The sequence below is a fragment of the Stegodyphus dumicola genome, chromosome 11 (genome assembly GCF_044657685.1).
Source record: "Stegodyphus dumicola isolate Sdum_Otavi_A_Nest chromosome 11, ASM4465768v1".
NCBI lineage: Eukaryota > Metazoa > Arthropoda > Arachnida > Araneae > Eresidae > Stegodyphus > Stegodyphus dumicola.
Genome location: NC_140778.1, coordinates 110,808,562 through 110,835,393, shown reverse-complemented (window position 1 = coordinate 110,835,393; position 26,832 = coordinate 110,808,562). Strand labels below are relative to the sequence as shown.

The window sequence follows — 26,832 nt, the reverse complement described above, 5'->3', positions numbered from 1 at the left end:
TCCGATGATGAAAATGAAATGAATAATGCAGATCCCTTTCCAATGTCATCCGAAATGAGGAACATCATGAAAAGCATGCACAGTTATTCAAACGCACATTCCAATGGTGAAATGAATGACAAAATAAATGACATCAAACAATTTGTTGATGCTAAAAAGGACAATGCAAAGAAAAATATCAGATTATTTTCTAAAAACTCAATAAATGTTTTTTTTTTTTTTTTCCCCAAAAAAACTTGAAAATTTTGTATTAAATTAAGTTTTTGTGGATGATTTTGTTTCATTGATTTTTTTATTAAATTGAAAAAAATCATTAAATTTACATAGATATACATATCTATGTAAATCAAATGTATTCTAATTAACTTTATTATTATTATTATTATTATTTTTTTTTTTTTTTTCTAGTATCTTTTAACATGAAAAAATATTTCAGTCCCTTCGGTTTCGTGTTAAACGATTTTCACTGTAAGTACAAAATCATTTGAAAATTCAGAGGTATAGTGTAGGTTGTTTAGTGAATAATAGCAACAGGCTTACTAACTCTCATGGGTATTCATAGTCTTGACTCAGACGTAAACAAGTGCAATGTGCTCAGTCATCAAATTAGACTCATCAGTGACAAATTTGAGTTATATTCCAAACAAATATTGTATACTTAAGAAAAATTTTTGCATCCAAAGAGGTCTATACCAAGTTGGATGTATTTCAAAATGGATGTATACTTGACGTGCCACTGTAGATAACTCTGCTGTTAATAAGTATTAAGAAATGTGGCTTAGGTATATTCATATGTATTGTTTCATTTGTTGTACAGTCAAAAGTCATTAATCCGGGCTCGTCAGGACTTCGGCGATTCCAGATTGTCGATATATTGTGCATGAAGACAGTTGTTACTGGAATATGGTTTAATTTCTATCAAAATATTTACTTCCCTGCTCATTAAAGAATAATTAAATTAAAAAAAGATTGTTGGCTTTCTGTAAAAGATATATACTTCTTTAATATCGTCCTTTTTATGTCATGATTTAAATGGTATGAAGCAACACTTCCAAAATTCAAAAAAAAAAAAAAAAAAAAAGTTGACTCTTTTCACACTTTTCTGTAGTTTTAAGTATAATTTTTATAATAAATACATTTTTGTAAGAAAAATATCTTACTATGACACATAACATTATGAAATATATTAAATATATAATATTATGAAATATATTTTGGCAGAAGAAATGTCTTAGTTGAATGACAATGAATAATTTATTTATTTCAAAGTGTAACAGTATAAAATTTTATGTAAATTTAAGAATTTTCTACTTTTGTTTCCAGACTAACTTATGTATACACATCCTGGAAGGTTAACAGCAGCAGTTAATAAGTTAAAATCATCAATACAGTAAAAAGCTCGTAATCCGGACTCGTCGAGACTTCGGCGATTCTGGATTATCGATTTTTCCGAATTATAGATCATCAGTTTAAATCTTGTAAGATGGCATGCAGAAATTCTAAAATTAAAAATATGAAACCGTAATTTATAAAATAAAGAACAATTATGATCTAAAGGGTATCAAAATTTAGAAAAAAAAAAAGCTTAATATTTATTTGTTTACTTTACTAAACATTTCTTTCAATGTAAGTTGTTTAAGTTGCTTCGTTTTATGAAATAATACTTTCTCTTTAATTCTATAAACAGACATAATTTCTTGTTCAGTTACAAAGTTTCGTTGTTCAAGTCCCGTAATTGCTGTGCCGAGAATACCGACTAACTTGTCAATCGAAATTTTTTCATTTTCACTAACCTCTCTGTCACCTTCTTCATGTCTTTATCCATTTTTTGCAGCAATTCCACTTTTTGTTTGATGGACATCGGAACATACTTTCGTTTTGTAGATCCTTTGGGAGCTCCAGTATCGGAAATTCTATTTGACATAATCGAAAGTTCAAGTTTACTTTTATAAAATTGCTCTTACAGTCTGCAAAAAATAATAAGCCGGAAATAATTCGAAGATTAAGGAACAATGCAATCATCAACATTAACTGAAATAAATAATTTTAGCTTATACTGTCCGTTATACATAAAACGCGCACGCGAAAACGTATTCTGCGCTTGCGCAGACACATATGCGCAGTCGTAAAGGTCTTACGCGCATACGTAAAGGTCTTACGCGCATGCGTAAACGACTATGCACATGTGTCAACGCGGCGCATGCACAGAAAGTTTTTAGCTTTGAGGTCCGGATTATGGGTGTCCGAATTAATGACTTTTGACTGTATTTGCTTAGAATAAGTGTCTTTTTTTCCCTTTTCCCTGTTGATGGTACTAAAATTATGAGGTACATCTTAAAATCACTTGCACTGTTGAAATAAAGAAATAGGTTGTGGAATATTTCAAAATGTAGAAATTTACATTCATGAGTTTTTGCTTTATTCCAAATAAAATATAGATCACATTTCTGAAATTGATTGCAATTTTAAACATCCAAATAGCAGATGTGCAGTTATTTCTGAGAATAATGAAATATTTCCACAAACTGAGAGAGTAGAAGTTAGTTCACATTTAAGGTTTTAACACTGAAGATTAGCTCAAAGACATGTCCTTTGTGATAACAAAAGAACAAGCGATGATGTCATTTGTCCTTGTTTTGAAATATTGTCAAGTAGTGGTTTATCAAGAAAAAAATACAAATAACCATGATTAAAAAAAAGCTTGACTTTTATTTTTGAGTAACTGAAAATAGTAAATTCAACATACCAAGGACTGGGTTATTTGAATGTGGCAAATCACCGAAGTGCTATCTGCCTAAGGAAGGAGAAGGAATACCTTCATACAGCACTTTCTAAGAGAAGCTAACTTGTATTCAAGTTACACATACTGAAAACTTTGAAAACCAACCATGCTCGCCTGGGCTAGAACTAAGGTCAAGTCCTAGTATTCAGCAGTTTTAACCACTCAACAAATTTTGGGACCAATCGATCAAAGAAGTTTAACATTAGTATTTAATACTTTTATCTGCGGAAGAGTGGCATTAATTTTAAATTTTTGAAAATTTCAATTAAAAAAAAATTCTGTCTATGATAGTTCAATAGTCTATGATAGTACACTGTTTCAATATTTTTTACTAAAAATTTGAAATCAGTTTTTGATTTATTTATGAGTTTTTAATATTTTCATTTATTTAATGCAATTTTTTTCCTTAAGCTGTGTAATTTTTTTAAATCATAAAGATATGTGAATTAGACGAACATGTTATTTTTAGTTCCAAGATGCTGTTTTTCCAAGCTTAAGCAGTGCCCGTATAGTAAGGATTGCAACTCATCCCGATTGTCAAAAGGTAATTATGTACTTATTTCTAAAGATATTACTGTAATTGAAAAAAAAGCTTATATTTTTCCTGTGCATAATTCTCTGCCAGAATTTAGAAATCATACAATAAAAAGTACAACATTCAAATTGGAATTGAAAAACAATTCAAATTTAATACAATTTAATTTAAATTTCTCACTGCATCACACTTTGAAATTTATGGGATCATTTGGAAGATAAGTTAAAGATTTTATGTTTTGTACAACGACAAGATTTTCCAAGTTGTGTGGGTTAGGTATAGTAATAACAGCATAACGTAATGTTTCAAGAATTTTCGAAATACTGTTAAATATGGTTAAAATATAAGTAAGTAAAATGAAATTGTTAATTGATGATACTTGGATATTCTTTGTGTAAAAGAGATCACTGAAAAATATCACATTTATATATTCTTAAGGTATTCATCACAATATTGTAGAATACAACAGAGATCTGAAACTGAAAAATTATTTTCATTACCAGTCCCAGGTTACATTATTACATTATTTATCAACATGAGTAATCACCAGGAAATCTAAAGTGAGGTAATTAATTTACAGTGGGATATAAAACTTATTCAAGTATTTGAAGATATAGATTTTATTAACTTTTTTTAATTTAACATTCTTGTCAAAAAAGAAATATGCTGATCTACAACTTTTTGCACAAGAATAATCACTATATTTTGGAATATATTTATTTATGAACAATCTTTTTCCACATTTGAAAATTTGTAAGTATTGTAAGTAAACAAAATGATTGACCGATGACCATTTATAATCTGCAATGAAAAAAGATAGCTTCTAGTAATTTTCCTCCAGTGCTCAGACATAATGTTAAAAAACTTTGTAGTTTGCATAAAAAATTTATTATTATTTACAAGCAAACATATATATTTTAATTTCTGTGTTAAAGGAAAAGTTAATAAATAAGAGAAATACACATCTGGCTACCGTAAATGCAACCCCCTGAAGGAAGCATGCAAATAACATGAAATTTACAACATGCATTAGCAGAGGTGAGATATGCAAATGATTAGAATTTCAGTGCAAACCCACATCACGCGTGCCTTTGGCATCACTTCAAAGCACTATTTAAGGCTTGGAGTTTTCGACGATTTCAAGTTTGGCAATTGTGTTTTTCTTGTGGTTTAAAAAAAAAAAAAAATCAATTATGCCTTGTAATAAACAGCGTTCATTGTTTGATCAAGTATCTGAGTTTGACAGAGGAAGAATAGTGGCCCACTGAGAGTGTAGATTACCTTTCAGAGAAATCGGTAGTTGTGTTGGACGAAACTAAACAACTGTAATGCGGATATGTGACCATTGGATGCAAGAGGGTATGGCGAACCGACGTGTTTGATCGTATCCACCTCAGTACACCACTTCACGTGATGACAGGAACATTGTGCGCATGGCAGTGACAGATCGCTCAGTCACATCACGAACCATAGCACAGCACATTCAGTCTGTAACGCATCATCCAGTGTTGCACGTACCATTCAACGCCGTTTACAGCAGAGTGGTGTGTCCGCAAGACGTCCAATGCTTCGTCTACCCTTGACGCAGAACCACAGACGTCTCCGCCAATGGTGCAATGAAAGAAGGATGTGAACGGCAGAATGGAATGAAATTATCTTTACTGACGAGTCATGCTTCTGTCTGCAACACCACGATGTTTGGATTCGAGTCTGGACACACCGTGGAGAGAGGATGCTGAACAGCTGCGCTATGCACCGTCACACTGTCCTGCACCAAGTATTATGGTATGGGGCGGTATTGGATATCACTCTCGCATTCCTCTAGTTCCCATTGCTGGTACTTTAAATAGCCAGCCAGGTGTTGAAGCCAGTTGTCCTTCCTTACCTTCAGGGCTTGTCCACAGCCATATTTCAACAGGATAATGCGTGACCACATGTGGTACGCATTGTCAAGGTTTCTTCATCAGTCGCCAGATTGAATTGCTTCTCTGGTTGGCTTGCTTTGCGGATCTTTCGCCGATAGAAAACATGTGGTCCATGGTTGCTGAACGATTGACCCAGATTACATCCCAAACTTCCACACCAGATCAACTTTTGGCAATGTGTGAAAGCTGCTTGGTCTGCTGTACCTCAAGAACACATCCAAAGTCTCTTTGAATCAGTGCCAAGGCGTGTGGCAGCAATAATCTCCAACAGAGGCGGCTACTCTGGCTACTGATTCTTGAAGGAACCACACTTCACAAAAGTCTATAAATTTAATCATTTGATACTTGGTCAACATGTTAATGTCTATTAACATGTCTACTAAATAAATTTAATGTTAACATGTCTACTAAATAAATTTTGTTGTGATATCTCTTATCTTTCTTGGTGTTGCAATTTGGGTGGCCAGCAGTATCGATTAAATTGCCATTATTTATTCTTTTTGCTTCACTTGGAAAGTAGTTCTGAAAATTTAGAAGTTTTCATAATTTGTTTATTTTTAATTTAAATTAAAATATAAGTTAGTTAATGTTTCATTAAACATGCTAGAATTATTTGAAAGAAATGTCAATCTGAAAGTTTAATTTTTAGCTGTCAAAGTATTTGCATGAGTCAAAGTAATGAACAAAAATGTGTTCCAGGTACCAAACTGTAGACTTCAGATAGAAAATAAATTTATCTGTTTCCTTATTTCTAAATACTTTTTCTCTTTGCATTATTGTTGTTTATGTATGTTTGGATAAATATTTAGCAAGTGAAATTTTAAATTTTGTTAAAAAATTAAAAAAAAAGTCACCTCATGCATTCTTTTTACCACTGCTAGATGATCATTCCCCCCTCTCCTTTCCAAAATTCGAAAAATATATGTACATTTATTTAAGTTTGGATTATTTTTAATGTGTTTCATAAATTAAACAAGAAAAGGTGTAGAAAATACCAACACTTTGATATAAGTAGTTTTTTACATTCATAAACTAAAACAGATTACTTAACAGGTAAATAAAATGCTTAACCAAATTCCTTCTGAAAGTACGAAGTTCTACTATTTAGAATAATAGTGGAATTTTTAGTATAGTAGAAGTAAAAGTTAAAGACTTAGAGGCTGAGAAAATGAAAGATAATAGGAAATTTAAGATGATTCACAGTGAAGGGTAAAAAGCTGTTTAGGAATCTTTGTTTTAAGGAACAGAGTGCTTCTGCAAGGAACATTATACTGCCGCCGCCCAACCGGTATAGTATCACTGACTGCCATGCTGATGGGTGCGGGTTCGAATCACGGAGAAGGCATGGGTTGTTTTGTAAACATATAATGTCCATGCAGCATGGGGGCATGTACATTATACATTTAAATATGTGGCGAGCTGAAAGTCCTCTCAAGAGGTTGGTGGTAGGTGATGGGGGTGGGAAACCCTCAGACCCATCCCTTCTCAGTCTTATTGTGCTCTCCATCAACACTGGGAGTGGAACTGAGCTAAATCGTATTGCCACCTGTATGGTGCTCAATGCTGTTGCCAACAACAGGCATATCTTGCAGTCCTTGCCATGAGGAGTTTCGTGGGCTTGAGCTTACTATAGGTCAGGCAAGTCAACAACAACAACGTTATGCTGCTTCATGAAGATGGAATAAATATGAATGGCAATCAAATATCATCAAATTTTTATCCAAAAGGATCTAAAACCATACCAGATACTTTTTTATTTATTTATATATTTTGGTATATTTTCTCAATGCCAGGTGCTTCAGTTTGGTTTAGCTTCTTATCTGGCAATTAATATATAACCGTCATTTACATGACCACATTTTTCAACTTATCACTCTTTTTTCCCTCCCTTTAACTGTTGTTGTGTCATCAATTTTAACTATGCTAATGTATTTGAATTAACTGTTTTTAAGGTTTTTATTTAATTGAAATGGTGTGCATTAGATTAACAAGGGCAGTTTAAAAGCTTTTGTTACTTTATTTCAATTTCTTATTCTTAACTTTCGTGTGGTCGGAAGAATTTGCTGAACATCTTGACAGGAAGCAGAGGTTAAGTTACTTGGTCAGTGTTCCCCAAATGGGTTTTCTTAGTAGGCTGTAAATAGGATCATAGTGAAAAAAGAGGAGTTATGTTGTCGCTCTATTTTGTTTGATTAAAGAGAGAGAAAGTTTCTATTTGCAAAATAAATGAACTAAAATCTGTCAATATGGCACCCAAAATGGGTAATTTTTCATGTTAGTTTTCAAAGCATAATAAGTTTTTTTTCGCTCTTTACACATTAAAGCCATTTCATAGAAGAATTTGTCATTCATCATTTTCAGTAACTTGCTAGCTACTCTATCCATATTGCATTAAATTTGTAGAATTCTAATATAATATAATAAAATAGAAAAATAACAGATTCGTTTAGATTTTTTTTTTTTTTTTCTTTTGCTTATTGAAATAAATTTTAATGCTCCTAAGAACAACGGCTTCATTTAATATTAAATTAGCATACTTGGTCTACAATGTAGTATTATTTAATTGACAAAATTCATTAAAATCAACTTACTATTTCACATAATGAAAAATGAATAAATTAAATATTGTCTTTTAATATAAATAAATTATTACTGCAAGATGAGGGAATGCTATTTGTCATAGCAGATAGATATGAGAGATAGCAATCTCATATCTTGTGTAGAGCTTCCTATGTTAAAAATGGTGTATGTTTATGTTACTTTTGAAAAATTATAAATATTTATCTAATCAACTTAGTTTTCTGCTTAGCATCAGTATCCAAATATAATTGTTTATGCCCATCAATCTAATCCACTCGATTAGCAGGGACACTGTTTGTGTGGATAAGAAATGTTAGATGTATATCAGGCCTTTAACCACTGATTGCTAGATAATGAGGAAAATATTTATTTTTTTTAAATATTTATTTTTAAAAAAAAAATTAGTTTAGTGTTGCAGATTTTTTTCTAGTAATGCATAACACTGCATAATATAATTGTTTGGCAACCATGCTGTATTACTTTTACACCATAAATTTATGTAATGCTAGAATATACAGAAATATAAATTAATGCAATAAATAATATTCTTTTTTTTAAAGTTTTTCTTTATATTTTTTTCAAATATGTATAGTTTTATAATAAATTACTTTGTAATTACCAGATGTGTTCTTAGGATTTTACCATTTCTATAAGATTGTTTTATCTTTATTTGGAAATAAAATTTCCGCCCTGATGCTATATGTTTATCTGATTTGAATCTTTTCAAAACACAAAGGAAGAAGTTATATAAATTTTGATAACTCTAGTCCTGAAATTTAAAACCTGCAGGTTGCATATACTAAGTTTTTTTTTTTTTTTTTTTTTTTTAAAAAAAGATTATTTTCATACAAAGGCTATTTGAATCAACAGTATAAAAATCTTAAAATATTTTATTTTAATTATTTCATGACATACTAAATATTTATTAAACATAACATACTGTGCACTCTCAGACCTAGAGGCATAATTAATTGACTCTTGAAGATATGATAGTTAGCCACTAGTGTTGTAAATGATTGAAAACAATTCATATAAAAGAACATTTTCATAAAAAAGAGCAATTTTTAATAATTTTTTCTCTCCAAATTCATTGTATTTATCCTAAATTTCAGCATTGCATGTGTAATTTCTGTTATAGCTTTACGCTTATCTTGTTTATTTATATTTAACCCTGCAGTGCTTGCGTGACATATTGTTACTGATAAAGGTCAAGCGGCATCTAACAGATGCCAGGTATTTTTTTTCTGTACTAATATATATTTAGGTCATTCAGTTCAAATTTATGAATGCAAAATGATTATTGAAGTAACACATGTATATTTGTGGCATCATATTACAAACACAAATAAAACTTCAGTTTACAGTGATACTTAATTGTATTCAACTTATGCAAATACAAATGAAAAATACAAGTGAAATTATTTCATTTAGTTAGTTGCACAAATTAGCAATCAGCGCATATTTGCTGATTCTAAACAGAAATATTTTACAACTGCAGCATTTGTACTTGGTGTACCTGTTCTTGGAATGGCCACATTCATGACATCTCTGCCTTTTAGTAGCTCGAGCCTGTTCTGTAAGTTGAACTGTACCCTCATCTGGGAAAAGGCACTGAATATCCTGTTTGAGGTTTCTAGGTAATGATGAACACTGAGAACGTCTACACAAAGAATCATCAGCTAGATTACAACTCAAAAGTTTTAAAATCTCACTGCATCTGGTGCTGATTGATAAATTATCTGCATGATATATTATTTAGCATTTATAGCTGCTACATTCATCATACTATAAAATATGACTATAGACCATCTGCTCATTTTCCTGGCGACATTATAAGTGCTACACAACTGGTCAACAGTATCAACACCTGATTTAGTTGCATTATAAAAGATTATCATCTGTGGCTTGTTTTTTTTTTTTTTTTTTTTTTTTTTTTTTCCTCAGATGATTCATCAATTGCATCATCATGATGCAAAGTGGAGAGAATCAGAACCACCTTGTTTTTCTTAGTTACATAAGACATTAGAGTTGAGTCATTCTGAAACCTAAATAAATATGTTCCTACTTTTCGATTCTTTGTTTGCATAATCTCTAGAGGAATTTCACTGTTACATCCTCATGGCTACAGATGGCCTCATGGTTCCAACCAAAGTAAGATTATTCTGAAGCAAAAAGTTAGCTAAATCTAACGAGGTAAACCAATCGTCTACACTTATATTGCAACCTGTTCCAGAGATTACAGAACTCAGCCGTTTCGCAACATCTGCTGGTTTGTTGCTAATTTTGAATGGGCCTGCAGGCTGCTTGCCAGCAAATATTTCTAGGTTTACAGTGTAGTACATCCTAGCATCTACCAATGCAAATAATTTTATCCCATACTTATTTGGTTTACTAGGGATGTACTGCCTAAAGAAACATTTACCCCTAAAAGCTTCTAATTTTTCATCAATTGTACAATACTCTCCAACTAAATAAGCATTTTTACAAATTTCAACAAATGAAGGAAACGCATCACGTATAGGCGCTAAATTGTTAGTTATCTTCTTTATCTCTATGTATCCTTATTGCTGAACCTTAAACAATATAAAAGGAACCTAAATCGTTTTTCAGACATTATTACACGGCATAGCTCAATACCCATTTTATCAGAGGACCATATCTACTTGGTATTTGCATGATTGTCTTTTCTAGAAGTACAAATGTATAATATGCCTAGAAGCACTTTTATTTCAATTATGTTGGTCAAATGGACATCCCTTTCCTGAGAATAATTTTCCTGCACTGAGGATATCTTTTCATTTGTGAATTTAACTATATTAAATAGCATGCCATTGTTGAAAAAACATGCCCAACCTTGCTCTGGTGTTCTAGCATTCTTCGCAACACCTTTCACCCCTGGTAAATGAGTGACAATATTATGTCACCGAGTGTGTATATTTTTAGGTGGGCAAACTTTTGACCATTCACCTGATTCATCTTCTTCCATCAGCATACGTGGTGCTATTTCTCTATCACGTTCATTTGCCATATTGAATTTTTTTCTGAGAAGTCATCTTGACTCTAATGGTAAGAAAATAACTAATAAAAACAATCTTTACCCATAAAAATTATAAATACCAGAAGAAATATATTCTTTTTAAATTTTGAATTAAATATATTCACAAACAATTTCTTTTACCTATCACTAAAAAAAAAAAAAAAAAAAAAAAAAAAAAAAAAAAAAAATCCACTACTAAGGACAGCTGTTGATAATTTTAAAAATTAAAATTACTAGAATATATAAATTTAAAAATACTTACATTTAGAATCAGAAATGGTCGCGTGGGTCTAGTAGACTCCAGCAGTGCACATCGGCTTATAATCTCTTCCTCTCAGCTCTAAAATGAAAACGGTGTTGTTTCGATGATTTCTACTTATTCATGTATAGTTGACAGAAAGGTAGATGGCAGCACAAGCTTGATCGTGCATCCGTTTATAAAGCCATTAAAAAAAGTCCCTGGCATCTGTGGGATGCTGTGCGAGCACTGCAATGTTAATGTCATCAGTTTTTGTACTGAACACTTATGTAATCCATTAAAAATAAGCAAATAACTCTAAGTTGTACTCTAAGTAAGTTGCATGTATATAAGTTTGCATACATATCATAATTTATATTTTTCTTTAAACTAAATAGTGGCATATTTTTCTCATCCCTTTTGTCATTTGCTTCATTCATATTATATTTTTAAACAGATGGGCTATGGTCAGAGAGCCTTGGAACTGCTGTGTGGATACTATAGAAGGAAAGTTAATAGTTTAAATGCTTTGGTAAATATGGATGGAAAGGAATCAAATAAAATCAATCCAACAAATTCATTGCAGTCTGAAACACCACAAGCTTTGCTGTTGAGATTACAAGAACTCCACCCGTGCAGCTTGGATTATGTAGGAGTTTCATATGGTTTAACTCCAGAACTTTTGAAGTTAGTGGAAAACTCTATTTGAATATAAAAAAATCAGTACTTCTAAAGTTTAAATCCTCTCAGCAGCCAGAATGTTTATATCTAGACATGACATTTGCTATCACTTTACATAAATTTGAATTTTTTTTCTCCCTTTTTGTGTTTGATAATCTAGATGTTATCATAATTAAAGGAAGGTTATGAAAACAAATTATAAAGTAATTAATTATATAATCTAACCAGTAAATGGTATATAATGTATTCTTCATGAGTGGATGAATGGGAAAAGAATAATTGCTCAAAGAGTTAGTAAAGTAATGATTTAGAGAAGAAACGTGTTGCCGGTTAGACCTGAGTTTTGTATTAAAATTATATTTTTATGTAACTTTATCTTTAATAAACATCTTTAATGCACTTGGTGTTTTTAAGCTTCATTTCAATTTAAGAATGAAAAGATATTGTATAATAATGCAAAAAATAAGAAATTGAAAATTCTTTTTTTGTTTTTCTAATTATCTTAAAATATGTAAATTAAAATGTATTTCTACTTTTCTGTGGGATTTCACTGTGGTATTCTGTATGCTAAGCAGTGCTACCATTCTAGCTGTATTCTTATTTTTCTTTTGATTTCTAATTTTTTTCCTAGTCATATTATCATATTTAAATTTAAACATATTTAATTTCATACATATTATAGTTTCATTTTTAATATTATTATACCAGAAAAAGTACTAGGCAGAGTGTTAATGCTGTTTATTGCACTATATTTAGAATATGACAACGGAAATCTTTTTTTAATTCTGAAGCTCCAGTAAGGCACTTTTTTAAATATAATTTAATGTCATCTTGATTACTATCACTGTTCATTGTAACATAGTGCTGGAAGTGTTTTGTAGGTATTTGCAAAACTGTGCAGTCTCAACAGCAGTTTACAAAAGCACGGAATTTATTAGTAGTGAGTTCTATGCATGAATAGTTCATTTTATAAAGTCTGATGTATATTCAAACGAGTCCAAATCTTGAAAACCAGTCATTTTTTTATGCTATGAAGAAAGCCTTTTTAAATTTTCTTCTCCCCCCCCCTTTTTTTAAATGCTATGAAGAAAGCCAGTTTTGAGTCAGAAATTACCTGTGTGGGGTCACACTATTTTCTTCAAACTGTCTGTTACTGACATTATGGGTAAGTATATGTAAAAGTTAATTAGCTCTTGTACATAATTCATGCCAATAAGTATTATGCTGACTAAGGATCCACCACAGAGGTTTGTTATTTACCTGGGTAGTCATTATATATTATATGACAGAGCAATAGAGATTTGTAAGATTAATGCCAAATTAGTATCAAGTCAGTACATGAAGTAGTTTATATGTTAACTCATTAAAACAATCAATTTATGCTAGTTTATGGCTATTGCCGAAAAAGATTTCCAGCTCAAACGATCATTATGATTAAAAGCTTGTTAATTGATCATCAAGAGCCAAAACTGACACAGTGTAGCAAATCTCAAACGATTTTCTTGCTGACAAGTATTATCTGAATGCCAGCACTGAAACTGATAGTCAAGTTGTTGCAATGTACTTTGCTGTGACTACACAGATTAAAGTAGATGATAGAGGTTATGATCTCCCATGTGTTTTTTGGGCTTCAGTTAATGGTGATCTTATTTTTTCCACCTGATTTCAATGAATTCTTGTGACAATCTGCATTGAATTTTTTAACACATGAAACACTTTTTATAAATATAAATGTCTCATACATTAGGCCTTAGGCTGATTTGGGCTAATTATTGCAAGTCAGTTTGCACATGTGTTGGTTGAAGAAATCATTAAAATTTAAATAGTGAAATTAATTGCCCAAGAGTTTTTATCTGTTGCACTTATTACTTTAAATATATTTCACTTTAAATGTTTGTAATGCCTTAATTTCATTATGAAAGGTTTGGTATTTAAAGCAGTGAGTAAAAAATTTAATTTATTGCATTTATTACTATAAACTTTTATAAAATTTATAATGTTTTAAGCATTTTATGAATGTAATTGGTTATTTTTCCATTTATAGGTTTTGGAAGAAATGTGGTTTTTCCCCCCTGTACATAAGACAAACTGCAGTAAGTATTACTTAGGGTAATTATATTTAAAAAATAATTTAGAAATTCGTACATTAAAAATAATTAAATAAAAACTGGAAATATATTAAACGTAACTTTTATTTTTCTGCTTTTTAAAGTGATTTTATGTTGTAGGCTATAATATAAGAATGCAATTAACCTCTGACTGGATCCATTTTGTACCAATTCAGAATAAATTTTAAAACCAAGAAGTATAAAGAAATGAAAGATATATTATGCAGTTATTTATATGTATTAATTATTCTCTTGCTGTTTTTTATTCTAAATCAGTGAGCTTATTGTAGAAAGCTAAGAAGGATTTAAGATTAGGTAGGAGCTCTTGAATTCATTTTGTCTTCAATCTGAGTCAAATAAGCTTCTTAAGTATGCTAAAACAGTAAAGTGGCATGTCACAGGAGCACATGTCAGAATACCTTTCAATTTCTTGAAAGTTGACTAGTGAATTAGTACTTGTAGGCTCTCGCCTCAGCATTTGTGTAAAGAAGTGAATGCATCTATCTATATATATATATATATATTATACATCATTAACCATCATACTTAGCTAATTCATTATGAAATTTTATTGAATATGCTAGTATTAATATGTATTAAAATACGTATGTAGAAAACATTTTTTGTAATGACCTTTAATGCTAGTTTTTATGTATTTAATTGCTGTTCTATTTCATTTCTTATTAGAGTGATGTGACTGGTGAATTCTCATGTATCATGGTTAAATGCCTCCATCCTGTTGAATCAAAGGAAAGCAACTGGTTGACTGATTTCTGTAGAGATTTTCTAGAGCGTTTTATTAATCTTTTACCCATATCATTTAAAACTCTCTCAGCATCATTGATTTTGAACATCATCCATCTTTGTAGTACAGAATCTATGAAAAGGAAAGGTATTTTGCTCATTAAACTATTGTTAAATATTTAAATCTGGATATTTTCAATGATAAAATAACTACAATATTTGAGTAATAATGTTTTATTTTTCCCTTATTAAAGGAAAATTGCAATAAATGGTAAAGTTTAAAAAATATGTCATTTTGTACTTACATTTCATATAAGTTGTAAACATGTGTAATTTAAAATTAATGCTTTCTTGCAATAATCAGCATCTTAGCATAAAAAATTAATTTGAATATAAATAGATCAAGAAAAATAAGTTATGTGATTCAATTTCTATTTTGCTTTTTTTTAATTTAATATTTGTGGTAATAAAATATTTTTCAAAATTTTCATAACTTAAAATCTGAATTATTTCCATATACAGAAATAAGAAATTTCATTCATATTAAAAATCTGACCATCATATCAAGGTAGTATTTTAAGATATATATTCATTGTGCCTTGAAAATGAAAAAATACGAATAAAAAATTTTTTAAAAAGGTAATTTAAAAAATAAGTTGTTTAATTATATTAATTTCAAAACTTTCTTTTAGTTAAATTGGATAGATATCAACAAATTGCTATTTTGAATTAATATGCTGTTTTAAAAAATAGGTAATTTCAAAAAGAAAGTTTTATCTAAATGTAACAGTGGACTTGATACATATATACTGTAAAAGCCCAATTATCCATCGTTCAACTAAGGAAAGCTCAAGTAACCAGAATATTTTTGAGTTTTTTATATTTTTGGACATATTAAGCATATAAGAGCTTTTTTACTCTACTCTAAAACATGAATCAAAGTATGATTCAAATTAAATAAAAATTGTTGCCAAATAGTGTGATTTCATGCCAATAATGGATAAGCGTAATGTAGCATTTTGTATTTATGTAAACCCGATTAATTCGTGATAAGCCAGTTTACTTTTTGTAAAAAAAACATAAATCAACTGCTATAGATCTGTTTTTTAATTGCATTTTGAAGAAATGATTGCAAATTTGGGGTATATTTTCAATGGAACAGCGAATAGTTGTGTATTTTCAAAATTACAGGATCCTGGAATCAAGTAAATTGTGATGTAATGTGAAAGTAGATAAGTATTTGTTGTGCATTATAAAAAATTATGATAAGTGCTTTAGAGTTTAGCATATTATGCTGTAACTTGTATATGTTGATTATGTAACTAAACAGCAATCTGTTCATCCAAACTTCTGTCAGATTAACTGGCATGTAGCAAAATCTCTGCCAGTTCTGAATGTCAGTGGAGTTTCGTGATCGAATAGGTTTTACTTCGATGCCGTTTATGTCAGAAATGCCTTTTTTTCTTTCGAAATCTCAGAAAATTTGAAATGTAGACATTTGATATTCAAATTGATAACAAATAAAATAACTATTTTTTTAATTTTAAACTGGAAAATCTTTCTTCCATTTATTTGGATTTCCTACCATGAATTGCGCTTTTTATGTGTTCAATTATTCAGAATTTTTATTTATCTGGAATTCGGCATTTACGAAGTTTTCCATTGTTTCTGTTTCCAAAGTTGAGCTTCTACTGTAATTTGATGTTTTAATTCTAAAATATATTATGCAAATATTTTTACATGTGTATTTTAATTATGATTTATATTAGAACAAGGACATTTGCTTTTTTTGCTTGCACTGCTTATTTTATTACTATTTTCTTTTGTAAACATTTAATTTATTAATTTATCTGGAGAGCATTGGATAACTAATTAAGAATTCAGAAAGAAAGACATATTTTAATCTCTAGAGCATTTATAAATTATTTAATAGATAACGAAATCAAAACATTTTTTTTCCCGTGAAATATATTCCAAAAAACTAATTATATAAAAGGTCATAATATCTTTACTTCAGAAAGCATTACACACTGCATTTATTCATTGGCTTAACAGCTTTCAAAGCATATTATTATTTAATCAATAAGCTTCTAAATGGATATAGGGCTTGGTAAGATACTGAGGATTTGACCAGGAGATAGACATGACCATGTCATTGGCCTATTCTTCATTGAGAAAATTTTTAAATCAAGAAGTTAGTTTAATATGCTTAACTGTAATTTTCTGGCATTTAGAACCAATACAACTAAATGTGATTTGTGATGTAACTCAAATAGTAAGCCTTCCTATTATGAAAGCAAACTATAGTGCTTAAAATAAGAACAATTTGTACTAAAAACTATGCTGATAGAAAATGAATGAAGCAAAATCCCAGCATCAAGAAGAAATCAGTTTAGATGAATGAAATGTAGGTAACATATTTATTTAATATTTTAATGTCACAGGTTAAATTATGTGCAAGAAGAACCATTTTAAATGTGAAATGGTGGTACATTAATAACCGCTCTAGTAACCAAGATGCTGAATGCAAGCATGCAAATGTGATGCATTATGTCATACAGGTGATGTATGTCATTTTGTGTGATAGAGTTCCATGCCTGTTGCTCTTGGTCAGTCAAATCAGCAGTGGTCTGTGGTTGTTAAAGATGTGGAACTTTTTGTCTAGTCATGTGGCATATTTGTGCGATGGGAGAAAAATAGGTGATCTTTCAGGCCAAGGCAATATGTCAATATTCTGCAGATGTTCGGTAATGGTACCAATATGGGAACATTATCCTATTGAAAAATGCTCCTTGGAATATTGCTAAAAAATGAAAGCACAACTGGTGTAATCACCAGTCTGTCATGTCCTGTCAAGCTGTGTTGGATAATGATGGGAGTGTTCCTGTTGTCATAGGAAATTGCTCCTGAGACCATAACTTTTAGTGTAGGTCCTCTGTTTCTCTGCTGCAGGCAGCTTGGTTCTAAGCACTCACCTGGCCTCCTTTCTAACATCACTGGCATCAAGACAAAAACGACTGTCATCTAAGAAGGTGAGTGAGTGAGTGCACCGCTATGATGGCTTCCGACCACGGACATGAACCAAACCGGATTATATACCATCATGGCAGGGAAGACTCCAAAGTAACAAGGTTGAGTATTACATATTAATAACAGTTTTTACAGTTTGATAACTGCAGGCACTACGCATTATTCTGGTTATCTGCTTTAAGTTCTAAACATTTGAAACATAATATTAGTCACAGTTGTTTCTGCTTAGGCAGTGTCTTGAGATTTTCTCTATTTTATCAATGGCTACTCTGTTTTTGTGTATGTTAGACGTCCATATTGCCCAGGTACAATCTGCTGCTTCTTCAAGTGAAAGGTTCTTGTATGTACACAATGGAAGTAATAATGGTCCGTGTCGCCTTCCTCTCCACATTCGCAGAAAGGAGTATCCCTAAGTCTGAATCTGTTCAGGTATACTCGGAATGGTCCATGACCTGTCAAGAACTGTGTTAGGCTAGCACAGTGAGTCTTTATTTTCATGTTAACGTTTGGCAGTAAGCGAAATGTCCCTCATCCTACCTCTGCCTCTGTCCATCTACTTTGCCAATTTTGTAGCAGACTTGTCAAAGTTGTTCGCTTAATATGAGACCAAGGAATTTTAGTTGGTCTTTTTAATATATCCATGCAGTTAGCTGCCTGCTTGGCCAGTAGGTCAGCGGCTTCATTGCCTTGAATCCCTGTGTGAGCAGGAACTCATTTTAAAGTGGGTCATTGCAAAATAGGCATTGTCAGAAGCTGTTTCTGAATTCAGTATACCAAAGGACTCTGGCTGTTTTGACTTGTGATAGCTGCCAGACTTGATGCCGAATCACTGAGTATGGAGAATTTCTCCTGTTGACATGTGTTCGCATATTTAATTGCGGCACTGATAGCTAGAAGCTCTGCTTGGTATACCGAGTTGTTCAAGCCTAGTTTCCTTTTTCCACTCGAATGTTACAACTCCATTTTCCAGTCTACAGAAGGCGCTGCCCGTTCCGTTCTCAGTTTTGGAGCCATCTGTGAAAAGGTTATTACTGTGCCTCTGGATTGGTTGGTCGTTTATGCTGATACCGTCGGAGAGATTAAAAGCTGCTGGATGAAGCAGTTGTTTTGCTCCTCGTAGTCCGAGTGGTGATCAGATTTCTACTGCACCCTCCGGTGAGCTCTAGCTTGACACTACTGATGTTGCAGATGGCATTGATTTGGAAATAGTGATATGGCCACTACAAGGCATCTGGTTCAGATCTGTCCTGCAAGTAATTGATTTGTTATAGTTAACTGTGCCACTGTAATGCGAAAAGGCTTGAATATCTACTGCAGAGACAGTGTGATGCACTGTAGACATGCAGTGAATACGATAGTTTTCAATTTGAATGGTGGGTCATGTGCAGCTAGATCCTGGCCTTCTTGAGACAGTACCCTCCTATGACCACTGCTGCCAACATGCATGCACAGTGTATACATTTCTACCATGTTTTTGTTCATAGACCTCAGTAAGCTGTTGACATTGCCTTCAACTTCCTTAAAATTATTCTGTACTCAAATCTTGCCCACAGCACCCAATCTGGAAGATATACAAAGCTCCACATTTATTCATCTAGCACAAAATCTGAATAGACATCATCTTTCAGATGTGCAAAATGTGGTTCCTGAATTTTGTTTATCTATTACATTTCCTTGCTGCTGAGGTTTCATTTTCCATCAGTGTATTTTGAGTCTATGCATGTATTGGCATGACTTTTTCGTGAAGTACTTTTTGCACTAAAGGTTATTTGTTAATTTGACCAGTTAAATAATATGTGATTATCCTGTATGTTTTTCATCCATTAACTTTGCCTTTAAATTATTTGTTAGAGTAAGGTCTATCTATTGATTGATATCAATTTTCTCTTTTGATTTTATGGTTTATGTTAAATAGTTCTAAGAAGTGTCATGTTATTAATAAGGCACCTTTATACCCGATTATGCCTTTGTCTGATAAGGTTTTGAAATTGAATTTCAAATGCTTGGAATGGTTAAAGTTTGTGTTTGAAAGCATTTTGATGAGAAACATATGTACCATGCATGGGGTCTATTGATATAAAGAGCACAGTCAAGTTATGCAAGTAGTTGGGTAGTACTCAGAATTTTGTGTGGAATTTGTGGTACATATATTGAGGATATGATTACGACCAATGCATTTAAAGTGGAACTGTGCTTCACCACTGATACATTTTGAATGTGGTCATGGGACTTGGAAATTTTTGGGCTTCAGATTATGTTCTTTTTGGGGTTTTAGAAAACTGAAGCTGGTGTTAAACTGTGTTAATCTGATATATCTTGGTTACAGTAAACAATTAACCCTTTCAAACTGAGACTTGTTTAAAAGCCTTAAAAAGATGGTTTTCTCATTTTTGTCGCCAACTTTTTGAGAGATATCTTCTTGTTTTCAAGAGTAGTTTTTGTTTGCTAGTGACTGCATTTTTGAAAGTCTTTTTTATATAAAAAAAAAAAATGAGAAAATAGAGAATCCCAACCCTTCTGGCAAAGCTGCTTAATAGAAATAAGTCTCAGTTTCCAAGGGCACAAGAATGACTCTTCTTTTTTAAAAGTTTTTAAAAGGGCATATGGGGTAATAACACTAAACTTTTTTTTCTAAGTAAATACAGTTACTATGTCCATTGTACTGGCCATCCTAATTCTCAAGGATTAAATACTGTGGCAACTTCCATAAAGATGCCATTTTAATGCATGATAATATTTCTATAATTGATGATGATAATATCTATATTTTGATAATATTTAATGATAATGCCATTTCTGTTGTTGCTAGGGTGAGAAGCAGAAGTTTGATAATCTTAAATGAGAGATTTCTTATTTATATTCTAAATGTCTTGTGCAATTATTTCATTATCTGTCTTGCAAAAAAAAAAAAAAACCTTAAAAATGTTTATTCTCACCAGGTAAGGGTGTAAGGAAGGTTATATTGAACTTATGCAGCTGACATTTTTAATCTGTTCATCACTATATAAAGGTCTTTAATGACTAACATTTCAGATCCGACAGTCCTGAGACAAATTTTCTGATCAAAAATTATATGAAAAAAAATTTTTTTTTTTTTTTGTAAATTTATTGGTAAGTATGGCTTTTGTGTATGTTGCAATTGTTTGATCTGAATTTTTTTTCACTTCCTAGATTTCAGTTCTGCACAGCTTCAGTGGTTCCTCACACCACGCAGTATGCAGCGCTTGAATGCATACTGTAATCGTTTAGTAGATTATCATCTCATTATGGATTTATTGCCTGTGATTTCAAAGTTATATTTTTTACATCATCCGAATAATTTTTCATTGTCATCAGTTCAGGAAGTAAGTATTTACTTTATTTTACTATGCATTTACTTTTAAATGGGGATAAGGCCCATTTTCAAGTAATTGTTATAAATAAAATGATTTCTATATGTAATGCTGGAATTCTTTGTTTAATCCGTGACTGTTTAAAAGTTTAAAACCTTGAAATAATTCCAGTCACTTTTTTCCTCAATATGAGATTTTAATACAAAAATTGTTTTTTTGTTTCCCTGGGCACTTATTTTTTTTTTTTTTTTTTTTTTTTTTTTTTTTTTTTTTTTTTTTTAAAGTCATGTTTTCTTGTGGAATGTGCAGAAAAATATTAATTTTCTGATAAATTCTTGAAAATAAACATGAAAGCGTTAGGATATCAAAAATAATTCTGAACGGTCTTTGTACTTTTAGAGTTATAAAAATAAATGTTTACGAAGTTAAAAATATATTTTAGCAACTCTATTTTTCCATGGAATAACATATCTTCCCGCCTTTTTTATAATTTGAAAATTAATTGACATGTTTACAATGTTCATATTTTACAGCTGTTTTCTTACGTAAATAATTAATTTACTGAAATTATTTTTATATTTCTTTTTACTGTGTAAAGAGTAGATGAAAATAATGTTCATAAAGTTACATAGGCTTCAAAAGAGAAGACAAAGACATCAAAGTAAAACATAAAATTACGCAAAGATACAATCTTGTGTGGGGCTGTGATTCTTATCAATTTCAAGGGTGCGCAGATACAGGTCTCTCTTCATCAGGAATAAAGAAATCTGCTATGAAGGGAGAAGCCACAGCCATGTTTCATCCTTTTATATGCTACAAAATTACACACATTCATCAGAATTTCGATTTTCAAGCCATTTTCTCATTTAAAAATAAAATCTATGGCTCGATTCTTAGATTCTGTTTCCGACTTTAATTTTTGGGGAATTTATAGCGTACCCTGTTAAATCATAATTTGAAATTTAATCAGAATTTTGACTATTGCAAAAAGTTTCTGCAGAGGTTATCCAAAAAGCTTTTCTAGTTGGTAAATTGAGTTTCCTTGAAGCTCTTCACATTCACAAAGATATATTCTGTTCAGTTGATGACTTTAATTCAGTGTTCTATTAGGGGCCCACCAGCGTCCAGCGCTGAACACTGGTAGTTCGGTCCGAGGTTCGAATCCCGCAAACGGGCTGGCTGCATGGGTGTTTTCGTGGTTTTCCCCATGTGTAACGTGTATACGAGCCAGTTTCCCTTAGAAAGTCCTCCACGAAAGGCATCCCTTCCCTTTGGCAGATAGCCCTAGTATGCTTTGCCGTAATTAAATACACCACACCACCACCAGTGTTCTATTAACTTAATTTTCTATACTATTTCTGCAGACAAGTGGCACTACCTTCTTATTAGCGTTACTACTTTGCTTTTGGTATAAATAGAGCCATGGCTTCTCCCTATGTTGTTCCTTTTTTTTCTTTCATTCTTTAATTACTTTTTATTTATTTATTTTTTTGTTTATTAAATTTAATTAAGTTAGTTTTTTTTTTTTTTAATTATGGGCGTATACGTCCCAGAGATTAGATTTCATGGCCTATTGAGTAAATGAAGCCCACTTTTAAATCATTTTTCATGTTTGCAGTGTTTTTAAGGAATTAGGGAACAAATATATGACTAAAGAAACCTGGCAACACTTTTAAATTGCAAATGGCACACTTATGATTTTGAGCATGCCAATTACTTAAATTTTGATTTGTCTATTTTTTAATTTTACAGTAAATACAATTAATATCTAAGGCATGCTTAGTATGAAATATTTCTTATTGTTCTTATTAAGAGTAATGTTTATGTATATGAAACATGTATGAAAATTTTTGTTGTATATGAACTGGTGCACGTGGCAGAGTTTACGTTTTGTAATATTCACATTATAAATTACCACAAATTTTAGTTTTGTTGTCTGAGAAAGAGTACATTTTGAAGCCCACTTTTAAATCATTTTTCATGTTTGCAGTGTTTTTAAGGAATTAGGGAACAAATATATGACTAAAGAAACCTGGCAACACTTTTAAATTGCAAATGGCACACTTATGATTTTGAGCATGCCAATTACTTAAATTTTGATTTGTCTATTTTTTAATTTTACAGTAAATACAATTAATATCTAAGGCATGCTTAGTATGAAATATTTCTTATTGTTCTTATTAAGAGTAATGTTTATGTATATGAAACATATATGAAAATTTTTGTTGTATATGAACTGGTGCGCGTGGCAGAGTTTACGTTTTGTAATATTCACATTATAAATTACCACAAATTTTAGTTTTGTTGTCTGAGAAAGATTAATATCCTAGACGATTGGGAGAACTAGTCCTAGCTGACAATACGATTGGGACATATTGTCCCAGGATATTTCCAGGAAACGTATATAGTACTTTTAGTATGTCAACATTAAATTAAACTACATGCAAGTCGGGTCGAAAGGCTTAAAGAGGGATCTATACCTGTTCGCTATCAGTACAGATAGAATCTTACTTAAAATCTGCAAAACACAAGGTTGTTGCTTTTTCTTATTTTAATGTTCTTTGTTTCATTGCTAAACAAAGCTGATACTGATTTCAAAATTTATTTTATATTATTATTGTTTTGTGGGGAATCATTCTCTTTTCTTCCAACAGATGGCAGCACTATCCAGACTTTGATTTGTTTCGTTATTGCAAAGTGCATTTTCTGATTAAATAACGTTCTGTTTGGACAATGCTATAAGACCAGCATGTGATCTAGATACCATAACAAAAATAAAATAAAATAAATAAATAAAATAGAATTATGTAGTTGTTAGGCTGTTAATATCTTTATAGTGTTAACTAACTTGCGTCTAACTTTATGGTGTTAACATCCTTTCTTCTGTACACAAGAACCTCACGCAACCGATCTGATTATAAAAATATGTGGAACTTTAAACAACTACCATTTCCACAGTTATTATTATTACTACTACTACTTTTTATATTTATTTGCAAGGTTGTTTTAAAAGTGATTTTTCACAAAATAAATAGAAGCGTTAGTTTTTAAAATATTATCTATAAAATATCGAATAAATCTTTTAACTAATGAAGCTTATGAAATCATTTATTTTATTTCCTTTTCCATAGAACAGAAATTTTGGTCCAAGATTATCTGTATTCAAATCTCTTAAAGAGAAACTTTAAAATTACAAAATATACTTCCTCCATTATTAACAATGAAGATGTTTTGATTAATATTTTACCAATATAAATGATACTGCTACAATTAAACATTATCATTAATTCTATCGCTTAGCAATTTCTCATATATAAAAAAGTGTAATCTAAAAGACAGCAAAATAGGGATTGGCATGATGTAAATGAAAACCTTCCTCATTTCTCCCACCTTCATTACATACATATTTATCTATTTTATCTAACAAATAATTAAACTTTTGAAAGTTCAAAGGCTTTATTGTTGCCTATATTTTAGTGGTTTTAGAATAAGAATCAACTACATAAGCCAAAGGTTACACTTCTAACTAAACTTTTACAATAACCAATATCTTAATTTTAAAACTTAAAGAATGGGAAATGCCCCAAAGTTTGCATTACTGTACTCTAAGAGGGTGGAATGGCCATAACTATAGACTGTGAATAGGAGATAGTACTATGTTTTGAATCATTTTCTTAAATAGTTTATATGTTCATTTTGGCAATTAGTTCACTATAGGCCCAGAAATGTTGAAAACGTGTAAATTATTTCTTCTTTGCATTTTAAATTCTTTTTGTGTTACTTTTTACATCTAGACTTTGATTTATTTGGCTATCGCGAAGTGACTTGAGTATTTTTTTATAATTTTTAGGAATAAATTTATTTCTTGAAAAGCTCACTTCAAACTATTTCAGTAGTTGCTCTTAAAATGTAATGACGATCATAATGATTTCATTTACTTATATTTAAAATAGTTCTCTTTTAAAATAATTAAACTGTGTCAAAAATGGAAATATGTTTTTCATTTTAGGTTGTACTTTTATCTATGGGTTTTCAAAATAAGTCTGTGGAACAAATAGCTGTTGAATTAAATATGGAAGCAGGCCAAGTCATGGGTGTTTTCATGAAAACCATGAAAAGAATTTTACAGTGGTTTAATTCTTACAATATTGTTTCAGAAGAAAATGCAAACAAGAAAAATTCAGTAAGATTTTGTTCATATATAAATATCTGCATAAAAATGTTCCAAATATCTGAACTGAATGGGATTAGAACTCATTACCAAAATCAGTTTTCATATATATGCTTTTTAAAAAGTTTTATTCATAATACATTTATCAGTAATACAGTGCAAAGTCTGAGATCCAAATTTGTTGGGACTTCAGTGATTTTGGATCATTTATTCATGATTACTGGATAACTTGAACTCCCTCTCCAATAAAATTGCAAAGCTTAAAATTTAAACAGTTGTTGATTACTTTGGTTGCACTATCTGGGAATTTCTCATCAGTAAAATCGTTGCTTTCTAATAACCATAGATTATGTTTCTATTAACTGTTCATGCAAATCTCCTGGAGACACACCTTGTATTTAATTTTATGTATTTATTTATTTTAATTTTATTTTGTGTGGCCTTTTTTTTCCCCCATTTATCATATGTATTGTATCTTTGTTTGCCTGTATATTAAAATTTGCTTTGAAGTGTTCTTACATATTGGTTTGCAATGTAATGTATATTTGTTCAAGTTAGGCTTTTCAAAACTTTTTGCACAATATCATAAATATAAAAATTTTATAGACCCATTACAAATTTCAAAATTTTAGAACATAACTAATTTTCATTATTATAACTGGCATTTTAAAATCATTTATAATACTGTCTGAAATTATTGTATATTATTATTATATTTAATATTTTATGGAAAACTGGAAGACTTCACAATTTTCTTCAAATATGAACATATCCATTTGTTGGGCAAATCCATATTAACTAATAGTGTTAATTTACTAATGGTTAAACAGATGCTAGGAAGTTACTTATAAAGGCTTGAAGCCAACAAGGCCTTTTTGAACTGATTCCATTATATTAAAAAGAAAAAATGCCCAAAAGGGTGTGTTTTTAACGTTTTGTGTGTTACTTTTATTTATTAAATATCATATTCTTTGCATTTAAACCATAAAATTCAGTTCATGGTTGAAGATGCACGTGATGTTAATGTTAATGGAACGCTTTCAAATCACTGAGTTTGTTAATAAAAAAATTCGTTAAAGTTTTACAAAATATGAAATAGATAATAAAACAAATTCAAAATTTGAGCTTTCAGATGCCCCTATTCAAGTGGAGGACTACATTATTCAAAATTTGATGTCTGTACTACCATTGTTTTTTCTGAATGTGAGACACATAGATTCATTCATACAGATTCTTCATTATTTAATTTCTTTAAATACAGTTGCAGGGCTCTAATATTTGGTGGCAACAATTTGAAAAGTGATTCAAACTTTTATAGTGAACCACCGTAAAACGCTAAAACAAAATTAGTAGCCCTTCTGAGCTAATGTTCCTTAACTAAAATCTTACTCTGTTATATATTTTAAAAAAAAATAAAAACAATAATTATATATGAAAGATGGGAGCCTTCAAAATTTAAATTTTTTAAGATAAATTCTGTTTCTTTAATCCTTGAGTCATCTGCTGAATTATTGCATAAGAATTAGTTGACAGGATATAATAATGTAGGAAATACTGATAATGTAGATAAACAGATAACAAAGTGGAGATGAAAAGCTTCCAGAGTGATTGCTGATTTAAACACATAACTTTATTTTCATAAGGTCCCAATCACATTATGTTTTGGCTA

General features: G+C 30.7%; 1 protein-coding gene and 1 long non-coding RNA gene across 5 annotated transcripts in view; one reads left to right on the top strand and one right to left on the bottom strand.

Moving 5' to 3' along the window:
• The window catches only part of LOC118201408 (RNA cytidine acetyltransferase-like), a 78,573-nt gene that overhangs the window by 46,911 nt on the left and 4,830 nt on the right, over positions 1-26,832 (top strand). For all 4 annotated transcript variants that reach the window (XM_085827095.1, XM_085827096.1, XM_085827097.1 and 1 more), the window contains 6 exons: positions 3,252-3,326; positions 11,555-11,784; positions 13,823-13,871; positions 14,574-14,778; positions 20,832-21,004; positions 25,002-25,175. In XM_085827095.1, coding sequence (XP_085683221.1) covers positions 3,252-3,326; positions 11,555-11,784; positions 13,823-13,871; positions 14,574-14,778; positions 20,832-21,004; positions 25,002-25,175 — 906 coding nt within the window. The remainder of the gene's footprint in view (positions 1-3,251; positions 3,327-11,554; positions 11,785-13,822; positions 13,872-14,573; positions 14,779-20,831; positions 21,005-25,001; positions 25,176-26,832) is intronic.
• Positions 3,950-26,832, bottom strand: part of LOC146994241 (uncharacterized) — a 97,724-nt gene continuing 74,841 nt past the window's right edge. The window contains exons 2-3 of the long non-coding RNA XR_015044093.1: positions 11,122-11,346; positions 3,950-4,118 (exon numbers count right to left, since the gene is read on the bottom strand). This is a non-coding gene — a long non-coding RNA (uncharacterized LOC146994241). The remainder of the gene's footprint in view (positions 4,119-11,121; positions 11,347-26,832) is intronic.